The sequence below is a fragment of the Corvus hawaiiensis genome, chromosome 11, assembly GCF_020740725.1.
Source record: "Corvus hawaiiensis isolate bCorHaw1 chromosome 11, bCorHaw1.pri.cur, whole genome shotgun sequence".
Taxonomy (NCBI): Eukaryota; Metazoa; Chordata; class Aves; order Passeriformes; family Corvidae; genus Corvus; species Corvus hawaiiensis.
The window spans coordinates 19,973,232-19,991,524 of NC_063223.1; the positions used below are offsets into that span (position 1 = coordinate 19,973,232).

At 45.3% G+C, this 18,293-nt stretch overlaps 1 protein-coding gene across 2 annotated transcripts in view; it reads right to left on the reverse strand.

Moving 5' to 3' along the window:
* Nucleotides 1-18,280, reverse strand: part of RBM6 (RNA binding motif protein 6) — a 57,641-nt gene extending 39,361 nt beyond the window's left edge. For both annotated transcript variants that reach the window (XM_048315495.1, XM_048315494.1), the window contains exons 1-5: nt 18,201-18,280; nt 13,826-13,933; nt 10,282-11,620; nt 9,436-9,525; nt 8,368-8,437 (exon numbers count right to left, since the gene is read on the reverse strand). In XM_048315495.1, the coding sequence (XP_048171452.1) occupies nt 8,368-8,437; nt 9,436-9,525; nt 10,282-11,620; nt 13,826-13,869 (1,543 nt within the window). In that variant the 5' untranslated portion in view covers nt 13,870-13,933; nt 18,201-18,280. The remainder of the gene's footprint in view (nt 1-8,367; nt 8,438-9,435; nt 9,526-10,281; nt 11,621-13,825; nt 13,934-18,200) is intronic.
* Between the last annotated feature and the right edge of the window lie 13 nt (nt 18,281-18,293).

Here is an 18,293-nt window from a genome sequence, read left to right on the forward strand (position 1 = left end):
CAGCTGTGCAAGCCTACAGTACCACAGGCTGTGTACGACGGATGAAATCAGAACGCAAGGACAGCATGCACATAGATTTCAGAGGACTTCTGCTTTCCCTTAAGTGCTTCTATGTATACACAATCCTTTACGGATGCTCCCAAAGCATGCTCGGCTGTCTTCTGCATTGAAAATGGCACAAACTCTTAATACTTAGGAGTAAGGACACATTTAGAGCTCCAGGAAGCTGCTCTGCAAGCATTGGAATAAGGAACATTCTGCCTCTGAAAAAGACATGTTTTAGCAAAGCGAGTTTTGACAGCAAATGGAGGGTCCCTGCTAGCATGCAATAGTTTGGCTAAAAATCCTGAAAGCCTGCCTTAAAATTACTGTTCTTTGGCTTCAGATATAGAGATCAAAGACTTGGGATTTAAAATAAGTCCTGTCTCTATACAGACACAGTTTCTTCTGAACAACTGACACATAGTAATGTGTTACTGCACCATAGTTTGTTATATCAAAGATCTAAATAAAGGAAAACCATAATGTTGTTCTCAGAGGGGCTGTAAGCAGTGTGAAGACAAAAAAATATCTCTAGAGTTTTAGAAGACCAAACGAAAAAATCCTGTAGTGACAGCAGCCCTGTCTGTGCCAAAGCAAAGATAGTTTTGGAAAGAAGAAAGGATGGCAACATGACAAAGGCATCCAATCCAAGAGGCGATCCAGCTTCTTGATTCTAGGAATGAGCGTGCAGTCAGTCGTGCTCCTGCACAACCCCAACAAGCTTAAGGCATTAGGTCACCTCATGTCCATGGAGAACCATCACCTGCCTCTGCAAAAACAACTGTGACAAACCCCTGGCTGCTCTGGTGCAATACAAAGATATTCCCTCTCCTCTGCGATGGGAAGAAGATGGTCTCCCATTAAAGTAACTCCATGTAACAGCTCACCAAAGGACACTACACTTGGCAGAGCAGGGTGCAGCTGAGGAAATCCTCCACAGAGTTTCACCCATGCTAGAGAAGAAAGTTCTGTTGCTCCAAGGGCAACTACAGCATGGAGTATGGATTATGAAGAATTTCTATATCCCTGAAGGAATCTGCAGTCTCACACACTGACCTTTGTGGAGCTCAGGTAATGGAGACAGGGATTGTGCACCCTGTTCTCAGAGAATCTGCCATTCCGTGGTTGAAAGGAAGATCTACCTCATGAGTGGGAGATTTTGGCAATGTGCCCATGACTCCATGCACAATATTTGCCTGTTTCCTCCAAGGAAAGATGTGGATGTAGGGCATCCATACCACAGTGAATACCTCATCACAAGAAAATGCTGGAGAACACAGGGCTTTCTCTGGATCTCTGTGCTATTACACTGGACTACTATTAGGAGGCATCATGCACTCAAAGCTTCCAAGAAAACAGGAGCTCCTGGACATGCTCAGGAGTGGCTGTACCTGTGCTTACCCAGCAGGCACTGCCTTTGCAGTGAGGATGGGCACCAGAGTAGTGCCTTCTATGGTGGGCAGAGGAAATTAATCTGTCCAACCAGTCTGAAAAGCTGGAGGGCACCCCTACAGTATGGCAGAGACGGCGGCAATCTATCTATGCTACCACAGAAGCCAAAATCATGAGCTCTCTCAATACCAGCTGGTAGATTCTGAGCATCCATAAATTTGTCAGATCTCTTTACTGCACAGATAAATTGGTCTTCAGAGCTACTAAAGCTGAAGAGCTGTACTAGAATAAACAGGACAATCTGCAACAAGCCATATCCCCAATTCCTTTCAAAGGCTGAGCATTTACAAGCCCCACCTGCTGCTGGGAAAAGGCCTGTCACTTCCTGCTGTCCCTCTGTGTAAAGAAGTACACTCTTACACACTCATTCATGACAGAGAACAGCACTGAAACCACAGGAAATGAAACAGAGCTGTACTCTGAAAGATACAGCACTACAGTCCATCCTCCTCCCTCCATCCTGGAGAACAAGACACAGAAAGGACCTGCCTGAGACACCCTCAAAGGCAGACACTGGCAGCTCCATAAACTACAGGAACTACTACAGTCAGAGCCCCAAACGGCTGTCCAACATTCATAAAGGAGGATAGTTTATACACCAGCACAAAGGAGAGGAGAGAAAAAACCCCAATGCTAAGATTGTACACACTGTAGTTTTATTAAAGACAAAGTATCGCAGCATTATGTTTGTACAGAAACCTGGAATCTGAGGAAGGCTGGAGATTTCACTGAACTCCATGAGAGAGGACTGTAAGCTGCATATCTGGGAAGGTGTTCCATCCAGGAAGTTGGTTTTAAAATGCTGATAACGTGAACCTGGTCTCCAGGATATATGACTTGTCATCTTAGCACAAGGCAATCAAGGTAGTGTCAGTACACTGTGCAGAGCCATGAAGTTTTGCTCCAGAGATGCAAAAGGAATGAGCATCTTTGTAAAAATGGATTCTGCATGTCAAAAAGGCTGTGAGCATGTTTTATGGATAGATGTGTTCATTGCCTTTTCGGAATAGGCTTATAACCCTGAACCAAGGTTGATCACTACCACAAACACTGACTTAGGCCAGATTTGTACTTCCTATTTCCTAAGCCACCACATCACAAATGAGGAAAGAGGAGCAAGAACACCTTTTGCTTCCAAGAAACAATGCACCAGTGCCCTGAAACCAAGCAAGGCAAGCTAAAAGCCTACTGCCCACACAGCTGGGAAAAGTGGCAAGGACTGCTGTTGATGCCATGGACTAATTCCAGCTAAGTGTATTTTTTGGTTCTTGGCAGGGTATTCTGGCTACAAACTAGAATCAATTGGTTCAGGCAGATCAGTGCTGAAGATATTTCCACAAGTCCTGGCAGGTGAGCCCAGCAGTCTGCAGAACTCTGCTGATGACAGGAGGATCTGACCACACCTCAAGGGGAAACTCCTCGTGTGCTACAGCATCTCATGAGCTCAGGGACAGTCACCTCAGCTCTTAGCAAGTGTCTGAGGTGTGCATGCCTGAGTCATGGCTGATGCAGCAGAGTGGGCCACACAACCTTCACTGTGCAGAGCACTAAGCACAGCAACAGGAGATTATTCGTCCTATTGTGCATCAGCACCAGCCTTGATGGTGAGCCAAGCTGTCCTCCGTATAATTAGCACAACAGGCCAGATGCCCTCTGCACCACAGCGTGTGCTATAGACATCCCACAGAAACCCACAGTGTGCTCTTTGTACCAAACCCAAGAATCTAAGTTCTTGTGGGACCTAGTCCTCATCTTACTCCAGTGGGTTGGTGCCAAGCCCTCTGTATGGGGAAACCACTAGCTGGCCACAAATCCACCCTTCAGAGAGGTTTCCCCAAGGGGACTGCATCACTCCAGAAAGGAAACAAAATGGTTTCTGTTTGGTACAGTTCCAGAAACACTCTCTCCCCCTGCAGAGGAGCAGCTCACCCCTCCAGTCCTACCTAAGGCTGGGAGCTGCAGCATGATGGCACCTGTGGCAGGAGCAGCATCTTGCCAGCTTTTCTGGCCTCCAAGAGCAGCCCTACCCAAACACCACCCACAGGAAGGAAGATAAAACCCTGTTATATGTGGGCCTGACAAATGCACAGCCACATCCGCCTCAAGGGAAAGGAGATCTCACTGCCTTGGAATGCACTCCAGCCATGGAAAATGGAGAACTTACCCCTACTGTGGAGAGGTGCACCAATTAAAAAAAAAAAAAAACCAACCAAAAAAAACCGGCACCAATTTTTCCATCATGAGCTGGAAACTTCTGGACCCTTAGATTATGAGTTTTAGCAACATATAACACTGAAAAATACGATTTAGAATTCCAGAGGCTTCCTGATATATTCCTGAAACCAATGATTCACTGTTGTGATATACAAGATAGACTGCGCTTGGAGGGGGAAAAAAAAGCAGCACCTTTTAAAGATTTATCTAAGGGGCTTATTAATATTTAACAGGGCACCAATGCGGCAGAGCTTAGAGAGAACAAGCAAGATAATCCAGTTTCTTGTATGACTCGGCCAAGGCAATTTTAAGTTTAACACAGGGAGGCATAAGGGGAGCAGCTCCAAGCACCACATAATGGGCTGGTCTGGAGAAATTAAACAGAACATGAATGCTAGGGCAAGAAGGTGGCTGAGCAAGCAATAAAAAACACTTCGTGGCAATAACACTTGCTAAAACAAAAGCTTTTTAAAATGGAACAGGCAGCTGCCATAAAGCAGCTCATGTTTTTAGGTGGCACTACATTTCTTGGGTGTTCCTCCACCACAGGAAGAAGCCTGTCCTTTAGCATCAGTCCCCTGTATCCATGTGGACACTGCTCTGGCCCAAGCATTACTGCTGTTCAGGAAGCTTCTACCTGCCCCAGGCATTCCAGTTCCATGGGTGCTTTGCTCCTCAGGGGTGCCATATTGTGTTCCCACATCCCCACCCAGGGTTCAAAAGTGAGTATTTGGAAGGGTCAGAATAGGGTTAAAAAACCCAAATCTCACAGTTTCTGAAGTGCTGCACTAATTTAGAGAGCACATAAAGGGGCTGGGGTAGATCTCACTGCTCCTGCTGACTGGAATCCAGCTCACCTGGTCCCTCCAGAGCTCCTCTCTGCCATGCTGCTTTCCACCCCAGTGGGAGTGTCCATTCTCCATCAGGCTCTCCCAGCCCAGCAAAAATTCCTCTCAGTTCCCCAGATGGGCTTATGGAATGAACTAGATAAGTCTCATGGGCTGCCAGCCATTTCTCAGGCTTACTTTCCCTGAACAGCTTTCACAGCTGCTGGTACCAACACTAACAGGAATCCTGGTTGGAAAACACATGTTCCAAGCTTGTTCCGCTGCACGCCGCATCCAGAAGAACAATCTGAACAGAAGGCTCAGAGTGTGCTCCGTGCTTTCACTCATTACTTTGGACACCACTGCAGTGTCTTTTAAGATAAGCAGCCCTTTAACATAAGGCTGTCTCCACGTGCTTCCTTCTCCAGGGCACATGTGTGGCTCAGCCAAAGTTCTGTGCATATCAGACCCTAAAGATGAGATCTCAGGCTTATGTCTGACATTAGTCAGGGAAGTAGCAATAAAGCCTGATGAGAATCAGGCAGGAGGTAAGTTTAAAATATGATCAAAATCAAAACGAGGGCAAGGTGTGTTCATGTTAGACTCCTCAAAGGTCAAAAGGCATCAGCTTCAAGTCCCTGGCAGTCAGCACCGAGGCAGGAGCACAGACAGTAACAGGAGGACAGACCCCACGCCATGAGCAGCTGGTGCTGTCACACACTGCACTAACACCTCCACAGAGGGGACACCACAGTGTAAAGCCACATGAAAGCCCTGAGCCCAGTAAGAAGACATAAGCACCTTCAGATGGGACAGGGGAGCTCACAACCCCTTCCCAGAGAGCTGCTGACAAGTCATCACCGCAAGCATCTACGGGATCAGCAGGACATCCATGCGCTGCCTCTCCACACAAGGCTCCAGGACATACTGCACACCAAAGCAGCTGATGGTCTTTGAGAAGGCTCCACGGTCACCTCAAGGTTTGTTCTTTGCAAAGGTTAATTGGACAGACATGACCAAACACGCTTGAGAAGGCAAGCTGAAAGATTTAATACAGTTATTTCTGCCAAGGCTTACGCATCACACTGGAAGAAGCCCTCTTCCCCCCAAAAATGGATTTGGCACTTTCAGTCTGAACATACAGGCATCAGCTCAAAAATCTAACTGACGGAAATTATAAGTTAATGTCTTTTAGGGTAATACTATAAAGTCTGACTTTGACATTTTATCATTGTAAATATCTGCCTCTTTGATTTAAATAGAATTACTATGCCACTTCTTAAGGTCTCTCCTTTCACTGCCTTGTTTAAAATCTAGCCACCATTTCAGTTTGTGGGCTTCAGAGACAAAATAATCTAAAGAATCAACAGCTTGAATGCATACCAAAATCACACCAGGTATATTAAGAACAGTGTTCCATTCTCAGCACAGCCTTCAGTGAAAATAGACTTTCCTTCGCACATACACAGTATGTAAAAAAAAGGGGCTTTATAAAGAAATTGAGCTGCTTTTTCCAAGAAAAATCAACCACATATTTTTCCCCAAACTAGAAAGAGTCTTGTGAAAGATCATACAGTGGAATCATTACATTGAAGCTGCTGAGATAAGCTTTATGATAAGCGTTATCTTTTTGAGAAACCTCACTTATTTTGAGTTAATTGTGTGTTATTTGTTACGGCTGTTATTGTTCCCCCCACAGCTGCAGGCATTCTTCTCTCAAACACACTCAACATGCATACTCATGATTAATGTTATTTTTAACATTTCTGGACAGCACTCAAAAATATACAACCCACTCAGACTAGCTTAGCACATGCTCCTCTGAGCCAGGCTGCCATCGTCCCACCAAGCCAGTACAGCAGTGCAGGTGTATCCCAGAGACATCAGTAACCCAAAAGGTTTGCTTTTAATTCTTGTGGATATTTACATACAAACCCCACCACAAAAGCATCATTTAGCCCTTGACTGGCCTCTAGTTTCAAAGAGGTTTAGCTTTTCAGAAGTTAATATTAATTCAATTCTATACACTTCTCTAGGAGGAGCTAATGTGAAAAGCTGGATTAATTTTACTACAGCTCCTAGTTACCCAATTTCTAAAAGAAGTATTCACAATTCAGGAAGCTTTTATTGTCCTAGACATATCCATCTTGTGCAAGAAGGATCAGAGAGCTGTTTAAATGCAGCCTTAGGACATAATGCAAAACAAAGACTTTGGAGCCTCCACATAACCTAGAACAAAGCTACACCGCTTAAATGACTGATGTTGACTGGACAGGGTTAAACAACAGCTTTACACAGCTCATAAAACATGAGCTAATTTTAACTTCATTCTTTGCCTCCCCACAATTGCCAGAAAAACTTTTTAAAAATCCAACTTTGCAGCTGAAGAGACAGACTGAAACAGAATGCAGCTTTTGGAGAGACAGCAGAAAACTGCAACCCTCACATCACATGTGACCACCTGCAGATACCGGAGCTTCTGCACATAACTTCAGACACTCATCCTGAGTCTCATCCTGAGCAGCCTTTGAAAAAGGGAATGGGAAGGAAGAAACAGCAGTTCTCTAATGAGGGCAGTAAGTCCTAATAACACACATGGGAAGAGACTTACGAAGAAATTTCCAGTTCAAGTTGATTTATTACTGAAGTGACGTGTTTCAGAAGGAAAAAAACCCACAACAACTGACAAATCTCACCAGCACAGGCAAGAAAGCAGCATGTTGCAATTACTGTGTTGCAGTCAGCACTGTGGGAGTGACGACAGCCATGCTGAACTACGCTTAGAAAAGAGGAAAGGAAGCAAGAAAGACTAACTGTGCCCCTTAAGCCCTGTTTGTTGGGCCAGATAATGTGACACAGGGATGTTCTTTAGTTCAAAGGTTCCTGAGAAGGTTGTGAAATCTCCTTTGACGGCTTCCAGAAACAAAAATACACTTGAGAAATACCCCACTGCCCCAGTTTCTCTCCCCAGTTACTAAACACATTGGAAGCCTTTATATAATGTATTGACACCAAGAAGTCCAGCTGCTTCACATACAACCCATACTGGAAATTAAGAAAAAGCACTGATGAATGTAGAAGCCTCTGCTCTCCTAGGTTTAAAAAAAAAATTAAAATAAAATACCAGTTTCCAGGTATTTCCTACCAGTATTATCCAAACCAATCCCCAGGACTCACCCTTCCTACCATCGCACATCTTTGTTCCAGTACAACTTTCTCACAAAGCAGCCTTGTAAAATATTTCTTTCTTCAGAATCCTATACACACTGATCAGAAGTACAGCAGAACTTTATTCTTTGAATGAGGAAGAGAATCCAGACCAGTATTTGGATATTTGCTTATAAAACTTACTTTGTCTTTTTTTTTTAACCTGTCTTCATACCTAAGCAGGGTACCAGTTTCAGGTTACTGAAGGAGAAATGTTAGGATGGAACAGGTTTCCTGAGGACACTATTTGTGCAGCATTTGTTCCACAGTAAGACCACCTCAGAAACAAGATTTAGTAATAGTTAAAAAAAAACTATGGAGGAATTAACCTGCTGTCCCATGGCTTTACTCTTGATAGCTATTAGAACAGCCTTAGTGCTCTTCCTGCTGCTCCTACACCTCTCCTGAGGCAGCTGGACACATGCTTTACCTCTGAAGCAGCAGTGAGTATAGCCATCAGTTTTGAGGACAAGAGGACAAACCACAAAACTCAGAGGGCATTTTCATTAAAAAATAACTGCAATTAGTGCATGTAAGACTTTAAGCAAATTGCTCAAGAGGATATTGGTGTAAAAAATACCCTGTTGTCACCTTGAAACTAGAAGCACTGGAGAAGCATTCTCACCTGAGCTGTAATCTTTCAGTCGCAGGTCCTTCACAGGTGTCCCATCAGGCCCTCGGAAAGCATTGAGGATCTACAGGAAAAATGAGATCCACTTCATCTCCAAAATCAAATCTCCAAACCCAAGGTACTTGCCAATGTACATTTCCATCTCTCCAAGAGTTCTATTCTTTCTAGGTTAAGCCCGTTACAAACTGACACACTTTCCTAATTAAGTTCCAGCAGTACCTGAGAATTGTTACCAGGTTTTGAGAAGTATTTTTGGGTTTTGTTTGAAGAACTGAGCACCATTTACACCACAATTCAACTGTTCAAAGGTTTATTACACTGGTTTCAGCCAGACAGTTCAACTCAGATCCTTACTTAAGGTCAAAGATGTCCTACTGCCTTTAAGAAAATCAAAGTACAAGGGCAACTGTTCTGAGTCTTACCATCCTCTGAAGGACAAAGTTCCTGCTGTGTGTTCTCCTATATCAAGCCTCAGAAGCTGATCACAGCAGCTAACCCTAGCAAAAACTGCTGCATGTAGGGATTCTCATGCCTGGAACTGTCACCAAACAAACAAAAAAACCCCAAACTAAAGTCCTAATTCGTAGTAGAAGCTTTAGGAAACAGAGCTACTTTTACCTTGTAGCCTAGATCATTTTATGTTTTTTTACTAAAACCAGCAGGAACAGCAGACATCTTTTCCATCTTTGTAAGACCTCATTTAAGCAATTTCAAGTAACTAAGAACAAACAAGTTCACTTAGACACTACATGTCTTCTGAGCCCAAAATAGTAGTAACAATATTTGGTATATATAAAGCGGTGATGAAGTAAGGCATGTCACAGAGCCTGGAGTCAAGGCTTCTAGCTATCAACACCCCACATGCAACTGCAGAAAAACTCATCACTTCTAGAACCCCCAAAAACCCAGAATAATCAGATAACAGGTAACATTGCAGTGACTTCTAAATCTGGATTTTCCCCTGGGGAAATGACAGACCATCTGATATACATTAACCAGACCTAAAAGTGGTACTTTAGAAACCCTCAACAGAAGTTTCTGGATGAGAAACATCCCACTTACATCATCCTTTGTGGCAGTTTCAGGCACTCCTCCTAGTCGAATGAGCTTGCTTGGCTTCACATACTTGGGGCAGGTCCGGTAATCTTGGTCCTTGAGTTCACACAATCAAGATGGTTTTACAAATGAGAGATGCTGGCTCACAAGATACACAAGCAGTAGCAAAATAAACCAGGAGAAAATTCAAAGGCAAAGGCCCATAAGATGCCTGACTCAAAGCTTTAACCCCTGTTTGAGATTCAGGGAGCTCTGGAGTAGCTCTTCACATGCTCACTGACCTGTACAGTAAGATCTAGCTCCAGGAAAATAAAATGGGCAAATCATATCTCTGTTTTCCAGCACAATTGATTCTAATTCAATAGTAGTTACTCAAATTCAATAGCAGTTATTAACTCAGTAGTTACCACTACCTTCAGATTTCCAAGATAACCCTGAAGGAAAACAAAGTATGTACAAGAACAGTTGTACACAGGCCCACCCAAGCCAGCAGCTTCTCTCTGATACTGCTCATAAGCAATATCCAAGGGAAAATAACAAAATAAGTTTATCTGTAACCACTCTCCCCAACACCCTCTGTCTGGCCATTTTCAGCTTGGGGACTTTCTGAACCAAATCTGATTCTACATATTTAGCAACTCTCACTTTCTGAACTGCACTTCTCCTGAGAAGTGTTTCTGAGATAGAAAGGGTGCCCATTAAATAACCTGGAGCAGAGAACAATCTCAGAGAAAGATGGTGAATTAGAATAGAACTGAAGTGATGGGATATGGATGAAGACTCCTTCCCAACTCCTTCCATTCTTTGGCCAACACACATTTAACAGAAACATCAATTGACAAAACCACCTACCTGAAGGCTCTTATAGGGCCTAGAATCTTTGCTGGGTTTTCCTTCTGAAAAGGACTTGCCATGTTCATAATCAAACATCTGATGCCCTGGCAGCCGGTGATCCACATCACAATATTCCATGTTCCGGTAGTCTGTATCTTGCCTCCCAAGGAAATCCAGGTCACCTTCACCCTTTAACCCAAGATCAGAATCGGATCTTTGCTGCTCCCCCCCAGAAAGCTGCTGCTGTTGCTGCTTGTTAGCAAAGGTCTGAGGTTGCTCCTCTTGGTCCTGAAGAGTAGGAAGAGGTCCGCGGCTATTTTGGAAATTGTGCGAAGTGTCATCTTCAAGACCCAGTCCCAGGGATTCCTCTTCTCCGGCTGGTGCTTCCGAGTGTTGAAATTCTCCTTTTTGGCTACCAAAGGGAGTTCTGTCTAGACTAAGTGCAGACTCATCTCTTTTGCTGGTGCTTAAGCCAGAGCCCTCTCTCTCTGCTAAAGGTACAGTAGATTGATTGTGCCTAAAATCTACAAGGCTTTGATCCACGGGAGGCATTTCCCTATCTGAAAAGTCCATGGGAGGAGCCACATCTCTGCTCCTAAAATCCTGATCAGATCGGGACCTGTGCCTATTTCTGAAGTCTGATGATGGTGCATTCCTGTTTCTGAAGTCCAGATCAGAGGTGCCCACACCCCTGAAGTCCATATCAGGTACATCCCTATTTCTGAAGTCTGAATAGGAATGTTCTCTGCCCCTGTAGTCTAACTCAGACATGTCTCTTGCCCTAAAGTCTGAATGAGGCCCATCTCGACCTCGGAAGTCTAAATCATAAGACCCCCTTCCCCTGAAGTCTGATGGAGGTTCGTCCCTGGCCCTGTAATCCATATTATGTGCTTCCCTATCCCTGTAGCTCATGCGGAACGTGTCCCTGTTCCTGAAGTCCCCTGAAGGAACATCCCCACCCCTGAAGTCCATAGGGGGCCCTTCTCTCTCCCGGAAGTCTCCAGAGTACATATCCCTGCCCCTGTACTCAGAAGGGGGTGGCTCCCTGCCTCTGAAATCCATCTGAGACTCATCTCTGCCCTGGAAGTCAGATGGTGGGAAATCCCTGCCCCTGAAATCATGGTGCCCCTCCCCACCTCTGAAGTCACTACGTGGTCCATCTCTAGCTCCATAGCTGAAAGAAGGTTCCTCTCTGTTGGCAAACTGAGGATTGAGGAGGCCTGAGAGTGCCTGGATATCAAAAGGAAGTGATTTTCTGCCAGAGAAGTTGCCAGAGTGTCTTTCTTGACCAAGACTATCAAGGGAAGGAGGATATTCCCTGTTCCACCCGGGAGCAAACCTGTCTTCTTGGCTCCCACTGTAGAAATAAAGACAGTATTATTCATAACGTGCTTAAGAGTCTGAAATCTACACAGCAGCACATTCTTCTCTAAACTTTTATAGAGCTGTGTAACAGTCTAAGATCCGCAGAAGATATTGATGTTTGGCAGTTTAAGATGAGGCAGCATACGACAGATGTGAGAAAGTAAACTTGGGTGCTCCCATTTCAGCACAATTTCCAGAAGCACTCAACAGGGAATACCTGCAATATTAATGGGTTAATGATGGTAGCAATCCACATAGTCCTGCACTGCACACAGCTCTGCAGCTGTCTGAGGTGCCAGCAGCTGGTGTGTTGGTTCATTAGCATCACCAGCACATGCCTGTGAGGAACCCAGGAGCTTAACCTCTCCGGGCAGTACGGAAACAGCTAACTTAACACATCATCCTGAGGCACGTGAAAGCAGAGGGTACTAAACAGGCTTTATTCTTTATTAACATGCTACAAAGACTCATTTATGCTTCCTTGTGCTGGAGTCCAAACTGGCAAATTCTGAAAGCCATCAGTTCATCAGTTCAGACACTGAGGGTGCCTCACAGGACTATGCCAACAATCAACATCCAAGATATCCCTGTGCTCGTGCCTCCAGACTGTCTTACACCAAGTTCACAAGACTAAGGCTGTGAGCTCTCCCAATATCTCCATAAAAACACGCAGGAAGAAGTTTCCTCTTAAGGCAGTTTTTCAAAATCCAATGGGGCTTTTTTTTTTTTTTTTTTTTTTTTGAGATGGAACAATCTGATTTTTCATCTAAGCAAGGCTCCAATACATTTTTTAAAAAACAGAATAATACAGTATCAGCACATTTTAAAATAACACCAAATGCTACCCAAAGCAGTGGACATTTCCTTAGCAAGTCATGTTGTACTCTGAGTTTCACTAGAGAATCACTCACCAAGATTAATCAAAGCATACACAGATTTCCTAAGGTACACGGTCCATTTCACCACCACGTAAAATACCAATTAAAATTTGGATCAAGGTCAGCATTCCCCACCCAATATACTAAAGAATGATGCCAATAAAACCCACTTAAAAATCATCACAACAGCACTACTGATATCATCACAAAACACAATCACTCTCATCAACACTGTTACTACATGTTCTGGAGGATACTGATTTTCATCAGCTTTCTCAACACACTACAGTAGACAATTATTTGAAGTATTCTTATGGCAGAAACCTAAGGTATGCCATGAACAGTACCTTTATCACGCTGATTTTCAAGGAACTGAGGTGCACACATGAGCAAAGGACGAAAGAACTATGCACAACAAAGGAAAATTCTAGATTTTGGTGGCTTCATTTTTATACCCAGAGCTCTCTTGAAAACACAGGTCCCAGTAACAACCAGAGGAACACAAATTAATAAAAATATTGTGCTGTGCAGGTCAGCTGCACATTAATCTTTACAACAGTTGCAGTGACATTCAAAAATGTCTTATGAAGGAGTGTATGGGGATATAGACTTTTTGGAAGTGCATGTAGTGGTAGGACAATGGGAAATTGGTTTAGACTGAAAGAGAGTGGGTTTAGATTAGATATCAGGAATAAATTCTTCCCTGTGAGGATGGTGAGGCCCTGGTACAGGTTGCCTAGAGAAGGTGTGGATGCCCCGTCTCTGGAAGGGTTCAAGGCCAGGTTGGATGGGGCTTGGAGCAACCTGGGATAGTGGAAGGTGTCCCTGCCCATAGCAGGGGGTTGGGATGGTCTTAAAGACAGTCTTTAAGGTCCCTTCCAATCAAACCATTCTGTGATTTTATGATATATGGACTTATTAACCTCATGGAAAGAATTAAACTCTCAAAATTTTCATAAAATCATGTGTGCAGTGAATGTGCCAGTATTTCTGAACTCATTTTTTTCTCTTACAGGTGTTAACAGCAAATAACACCAAAAGCCATATGGCACTCACCTTAGCTCACAACAGCTAAACTAAGTATCACTAGAAAAGGTGGTGTGGAGAATGACTAGAAATATTAAAAGCAGCTGTTGCTTAAAAATTAGATAAAAAACTTCAAAGAAATGCAAAAACCATCAATGAACTTGCCTGTCCTTTGGCAATCACAACTAGCTCCATAGAGACCTCACAACTTCTACCAAAACAGCGAACAGAGAGTTCCCATGGCTTATTGTACTTAATAGTTCCTGAAACAAACTGTACATTTAAGTGCTTACCGAAAAGACCCCATTCTGTTGCCTTGTCGATGGTCTCCCCACATTTTGATCTTGTCTGGTAGGCTTCCAGAAATGGTTAATTCACTAACAACACCCAGATACCACAACCTGTTGAATAAGTAACATGATGATAAGCCACAAGAACACATATGACATGGGAAGAACATTGCTGGTTAGAAGGGGTACGTGTAACATCTGATTAGGATCCTCAGATAAACAAGACCACACTCAGGCATGAATGAACTCAAGTGTTGCATTTCTCCACGTTCAAATTTTTAAGCGTCAAATGACTCCTGAAATCAAACTGTCAATGTGGTGGGCAAACAATTTGATATCTGCTTTGATTAACATAGAGCTTTCCAACATACTGTGCTGTCTGACACTATTCAGGGTGCAGCCAGAAATGTGAGAACGCCGCCATCTATAAACAACAAGGACCGCTGCTGAACAACAGTTTGCAATTAATGCTTAATCCAAACTATTTTTGCCAAAAGCTCTTTGCCGTTCAAGGAAACGATCACCACTCTTGGTCTACCATGGATACCCTGCCCTCAGAAGTATGTAGATAACAGAGGAGGTTTTGCCAATAAATCATGACAGGCACTGTTCTCCAACGCTGCCCTCATCAAGCGAAGTGACGCAAGTAACACTTGCCTCAACAGAAATCTAAAATTTCATCCACTTCCTCCCACCAGCGGAGAAGGTGAGGATTTCCTGGCGATAACCAAAGCCAGGACTTGAAATAGGAAGTACTTCCGTCTTGCCAAAAAAAAAAAAAGAGAAAAAAAGAAAAAGAGAAAAAAAGGCTGCAGCAGAGCATGGAGAAAACTTGAGGGAGATGACAACCTGATGGCCTCAAACCTCCCCTGGCCAATCCAGCTGCAGTGGTGCAGGAGGGCTGCCATGTCACCAGACCAAGGCTGGGAGACCTGGGGCTCACACGCTGTTCCAAAGAGGGATTATTTAACTCCAGTGGTTCAGGGGACAGAGGACAGTACAGACAGTCACTGCCAGGCCTGATTGGAGCAGCTCTCGTCAAGGAAAGGCACACAAAGTCCTGTTTGTTCTCCCTTCCAAAGGTCAGCACTGCCATACCGGAGGCAGTCGGCAGAGCAGGTTATGACAGACCTCGCACCAAGGAGCAATTCTAGATGCTGCTGCTGGCAGCTGTCTGTGCCAAGGAGCTGAGGGAGCTGCCGTGCCAAGAGAGAGTCCATGCTCTTGCCAGGGTCCACCACCCGCCAGGGAAGGCTCAGGTGGGAGCCAGGGACAGCAGGTTCTGGCAGACTCAGAAACCAAGTATGTAGAAGCTGAGGAAGGCAACCTGTGCAACCACTGCTAATCCATCCACTCCAATGTCACTTCCAAACCAAACAGGTTCATTCACTTGGCCACTCAAGCCCGAGAGTACCAGTCTGCTCACATTTTACATGGCTCTTGATAAATAACCGCCCTGGTCCCAAGGATTTCCTCCATCTTTCTGGAAGGCGAATCTAAGAGAACCAAGATCACACCCCCTTCACAGCGAGGGCAGGCAAAGGGAGATGGTTCCTGTTGTCAGCCAGTCCTTTCATCCGTGATCTTTTTCAGCCCGCAGACCTGGCATTTCTTGCTCTTCCCTTCTTGATTTCCCTCCCCCACTCCAGCTCTCCTAAAATCAACAACCTTACCAACACCAAAATAAAATCCTTTGCCAGCTGGGAACTGTTTAGACATAATATTCAAATTATCAAACAGGGAAAAAAATACCACTGGACAGCTACCAGGCCCGGCGCAGATCCGCTGAGCCACGCGCAACCTCCGAGAGCGTGAGGTCATGGTTCAATGACACAGGAAGCAACACTGGCTCCGACAGCCCCCACTCAGCCTGATTTGCTCCCTGCCTCTGCCTCTGGCAAAGCACCAGGTGTAAGTTGTGCCAGCTTGTGCTTTTCTGGGTCTGCACCACGGATGACCCTCAGAAGGGAGTTATATTTAAACGAGGTCACTTCACTGATACTCTTTACCACACAGCCCCACAAACCAAGGTGACAGCAAACTGCAGGACAGGGACAGAAGGATCTTAGCCTGGCTTCCACTGACGCCAAGATCTCCTGAAGGTACACCCTGCTACAACTGCTCCAAAAAAAGCACACCGTGATGAGACACCGTGAGGATTCACCCTTCTGCCACGGGCAGGTAGCTGCCAGCTCAGCTCCCACCTCACAGGTAAATGCTGGGAGACAGGTCAGTGGGAGTGAGGCAGTTTGCCAAAGACACCCCAGGCCAACAGCAAATCATGGCAAAAATCCTCCTGCATGCTTGGAACTGTGCATCCATTAGTTTTGTCATACTCTGGTCACAACCAAGTGTTTGAGGAGATGGAAACAGTCCAGTCACTCGCAGAGCCCAGACTGACAGCTCTTTAGGACAATAATGAGCTGTTACAATTACCCTGAACATTCGGGAGGGCAGATACGCATCATCTTTCCCTACTCCTATCCCAGCTGGCTCTGCTTCCTGGTGGCAAAACCTCAGCTCCACTGAGGATACAGAAGGCACAACTAGGGGAAGCTCTGTTGTGGTTTCAGTTCCTCCAACAACTGCTGGTCACACAGTCCTCCCAGGAGAGACTGGTGGAGCTCCAAATGCTCCCTGGCAATTACACCCAAGGACTTCCTCAGGACCATGCCTCTGCCCTCTGACTCAACTTCCCAAACTGCACGTGCCAAGCCTGACAGCAAATTCTTAGATCTCTTATTCCAATTTATATCCTGCTATGGTAAAATAATGGCTTTAATCATGGGAATTGTGCAGCTGAGCCAGACTAAGCAACTGGTCTTCTTCAGGACTAAATAAAGACATCTGTCAAGGGGCAGAGTGGGAAATGCCAGCACAGCCCTTGAGCATCTCCTCACCAATTTACACCCAACTTCACACCTTTTTTCCAAATATGGGGGAGAGAAGGGTAATTGGTGACAGACTGGGTGCTATTTTCAGAAAAATACTCTGATATTCACAGCTTCTCTCCAAACAGATTTTGCCAAGACATGGTATTTATAGAGCACAAGGAAATCAAACACAGAACTACACATGAGAACAGAGAAAGCAGTTTGCTGTGGAACAACTTTCTGTACCCAGTAAAGGTTTTGTAAGGCTGAAGAAGGAAAAGGCCTCTGTGAAACTCAAGTACTGCAGGATATACAAGAGAAAACACTTTCCCAAGCTACAGTAACTGCAAGTAGCCAAGAAAGCCAATTATATCCAATGTTAAAGTTGGAGATGCCTAATTCAGAAGAAATATCAAAAGCATGTCACTGGCATGTGAAAGTGAAGGGAGAGGGAACCATTTTGGCTTTCATTGGTAGCAGGCTGGAGGATTTTAATTTAAAAAAAGGGGATGTGTGTGCTTTTCATCTGTATGATGCTTCTAAACACATGTATTAGAGACAATTAGGTGAATTTCTAACACACACCCCACCCCATTACTGTCCTGACCTTGCTTGTCTCAAAGGACTTCACAGGTGCATTCCCAACCAGGGAGTGTTGGGAAAGACTCACACCATCAACACCCTGCTGGGATAGGAAAGTGGATTCCACCTTCAGCAGCATTTCTGAAAGTCACACCACACAGCAGCAGCAACATCAGCCTCTTGTGGAGCCAATTGTTTTAAAAAGCAAGCACGGGAGGTCACTGTCATCACTCCCAGCCGTTCCTGAGCACTGCCTTACCTGGCTCCACCAGAGCCAGACCACATCCTGCCTCCACCTAAGCCTTTACTTACAGCCCAAAATCCCATTTAGCCCCTCACTTGGGATTACATCCGCTAACACACAGCTCCCATCAGATCCCTCTGCATCCCAGCAGGAATCCAGCTCACTTTGGTCCATCCGTTTTACAACCACAAGCATTTCGAGATGGACACACATATGACCTGGTGCAAAAAAGGCCCTAATCTTGATCAGGGCCTCAGAACAACATTGAGATACCCAGTAAACACCACAACTGCTGACAATGATACACGTGGCATATCCCATGTGGGATATCGTATCCTGATCCAAGGGCCGAGCTTCCCAACCCCACAACCCACATCCCACTGGGGCGTGGGGTCCTGATGAAGACACCGAGCCCACAGCTGAGGGCCCACAGCACCAGGACCTGCTGTCTCACGTCCCGCAGCGGGGCCGACCGCAGCCTCACTCTACTCCCGCACCACGGGTGACCCCAAAACAGACACCTCCCCCCCATCCTCATGGACTCCGCAGCCTCCCCGCCTCACCCCGGACAAGCCCACCCCCGGAGCCCCTCAGAACACTCCTCGCCCCTCCCACTCCACTGAGCGAGATGCCCTTTATCCCAAATGATCCCCTTTATCTCCCGGGAGACCCCCATCACCTCCTCCTCCTCTTCCTCCTCCTGCTCCGCCGCTCCCGCCTCGCACAGGCCCCAGAGCCGCCACGGCGAGAACCCGGAACTTCCGGCTCCCTC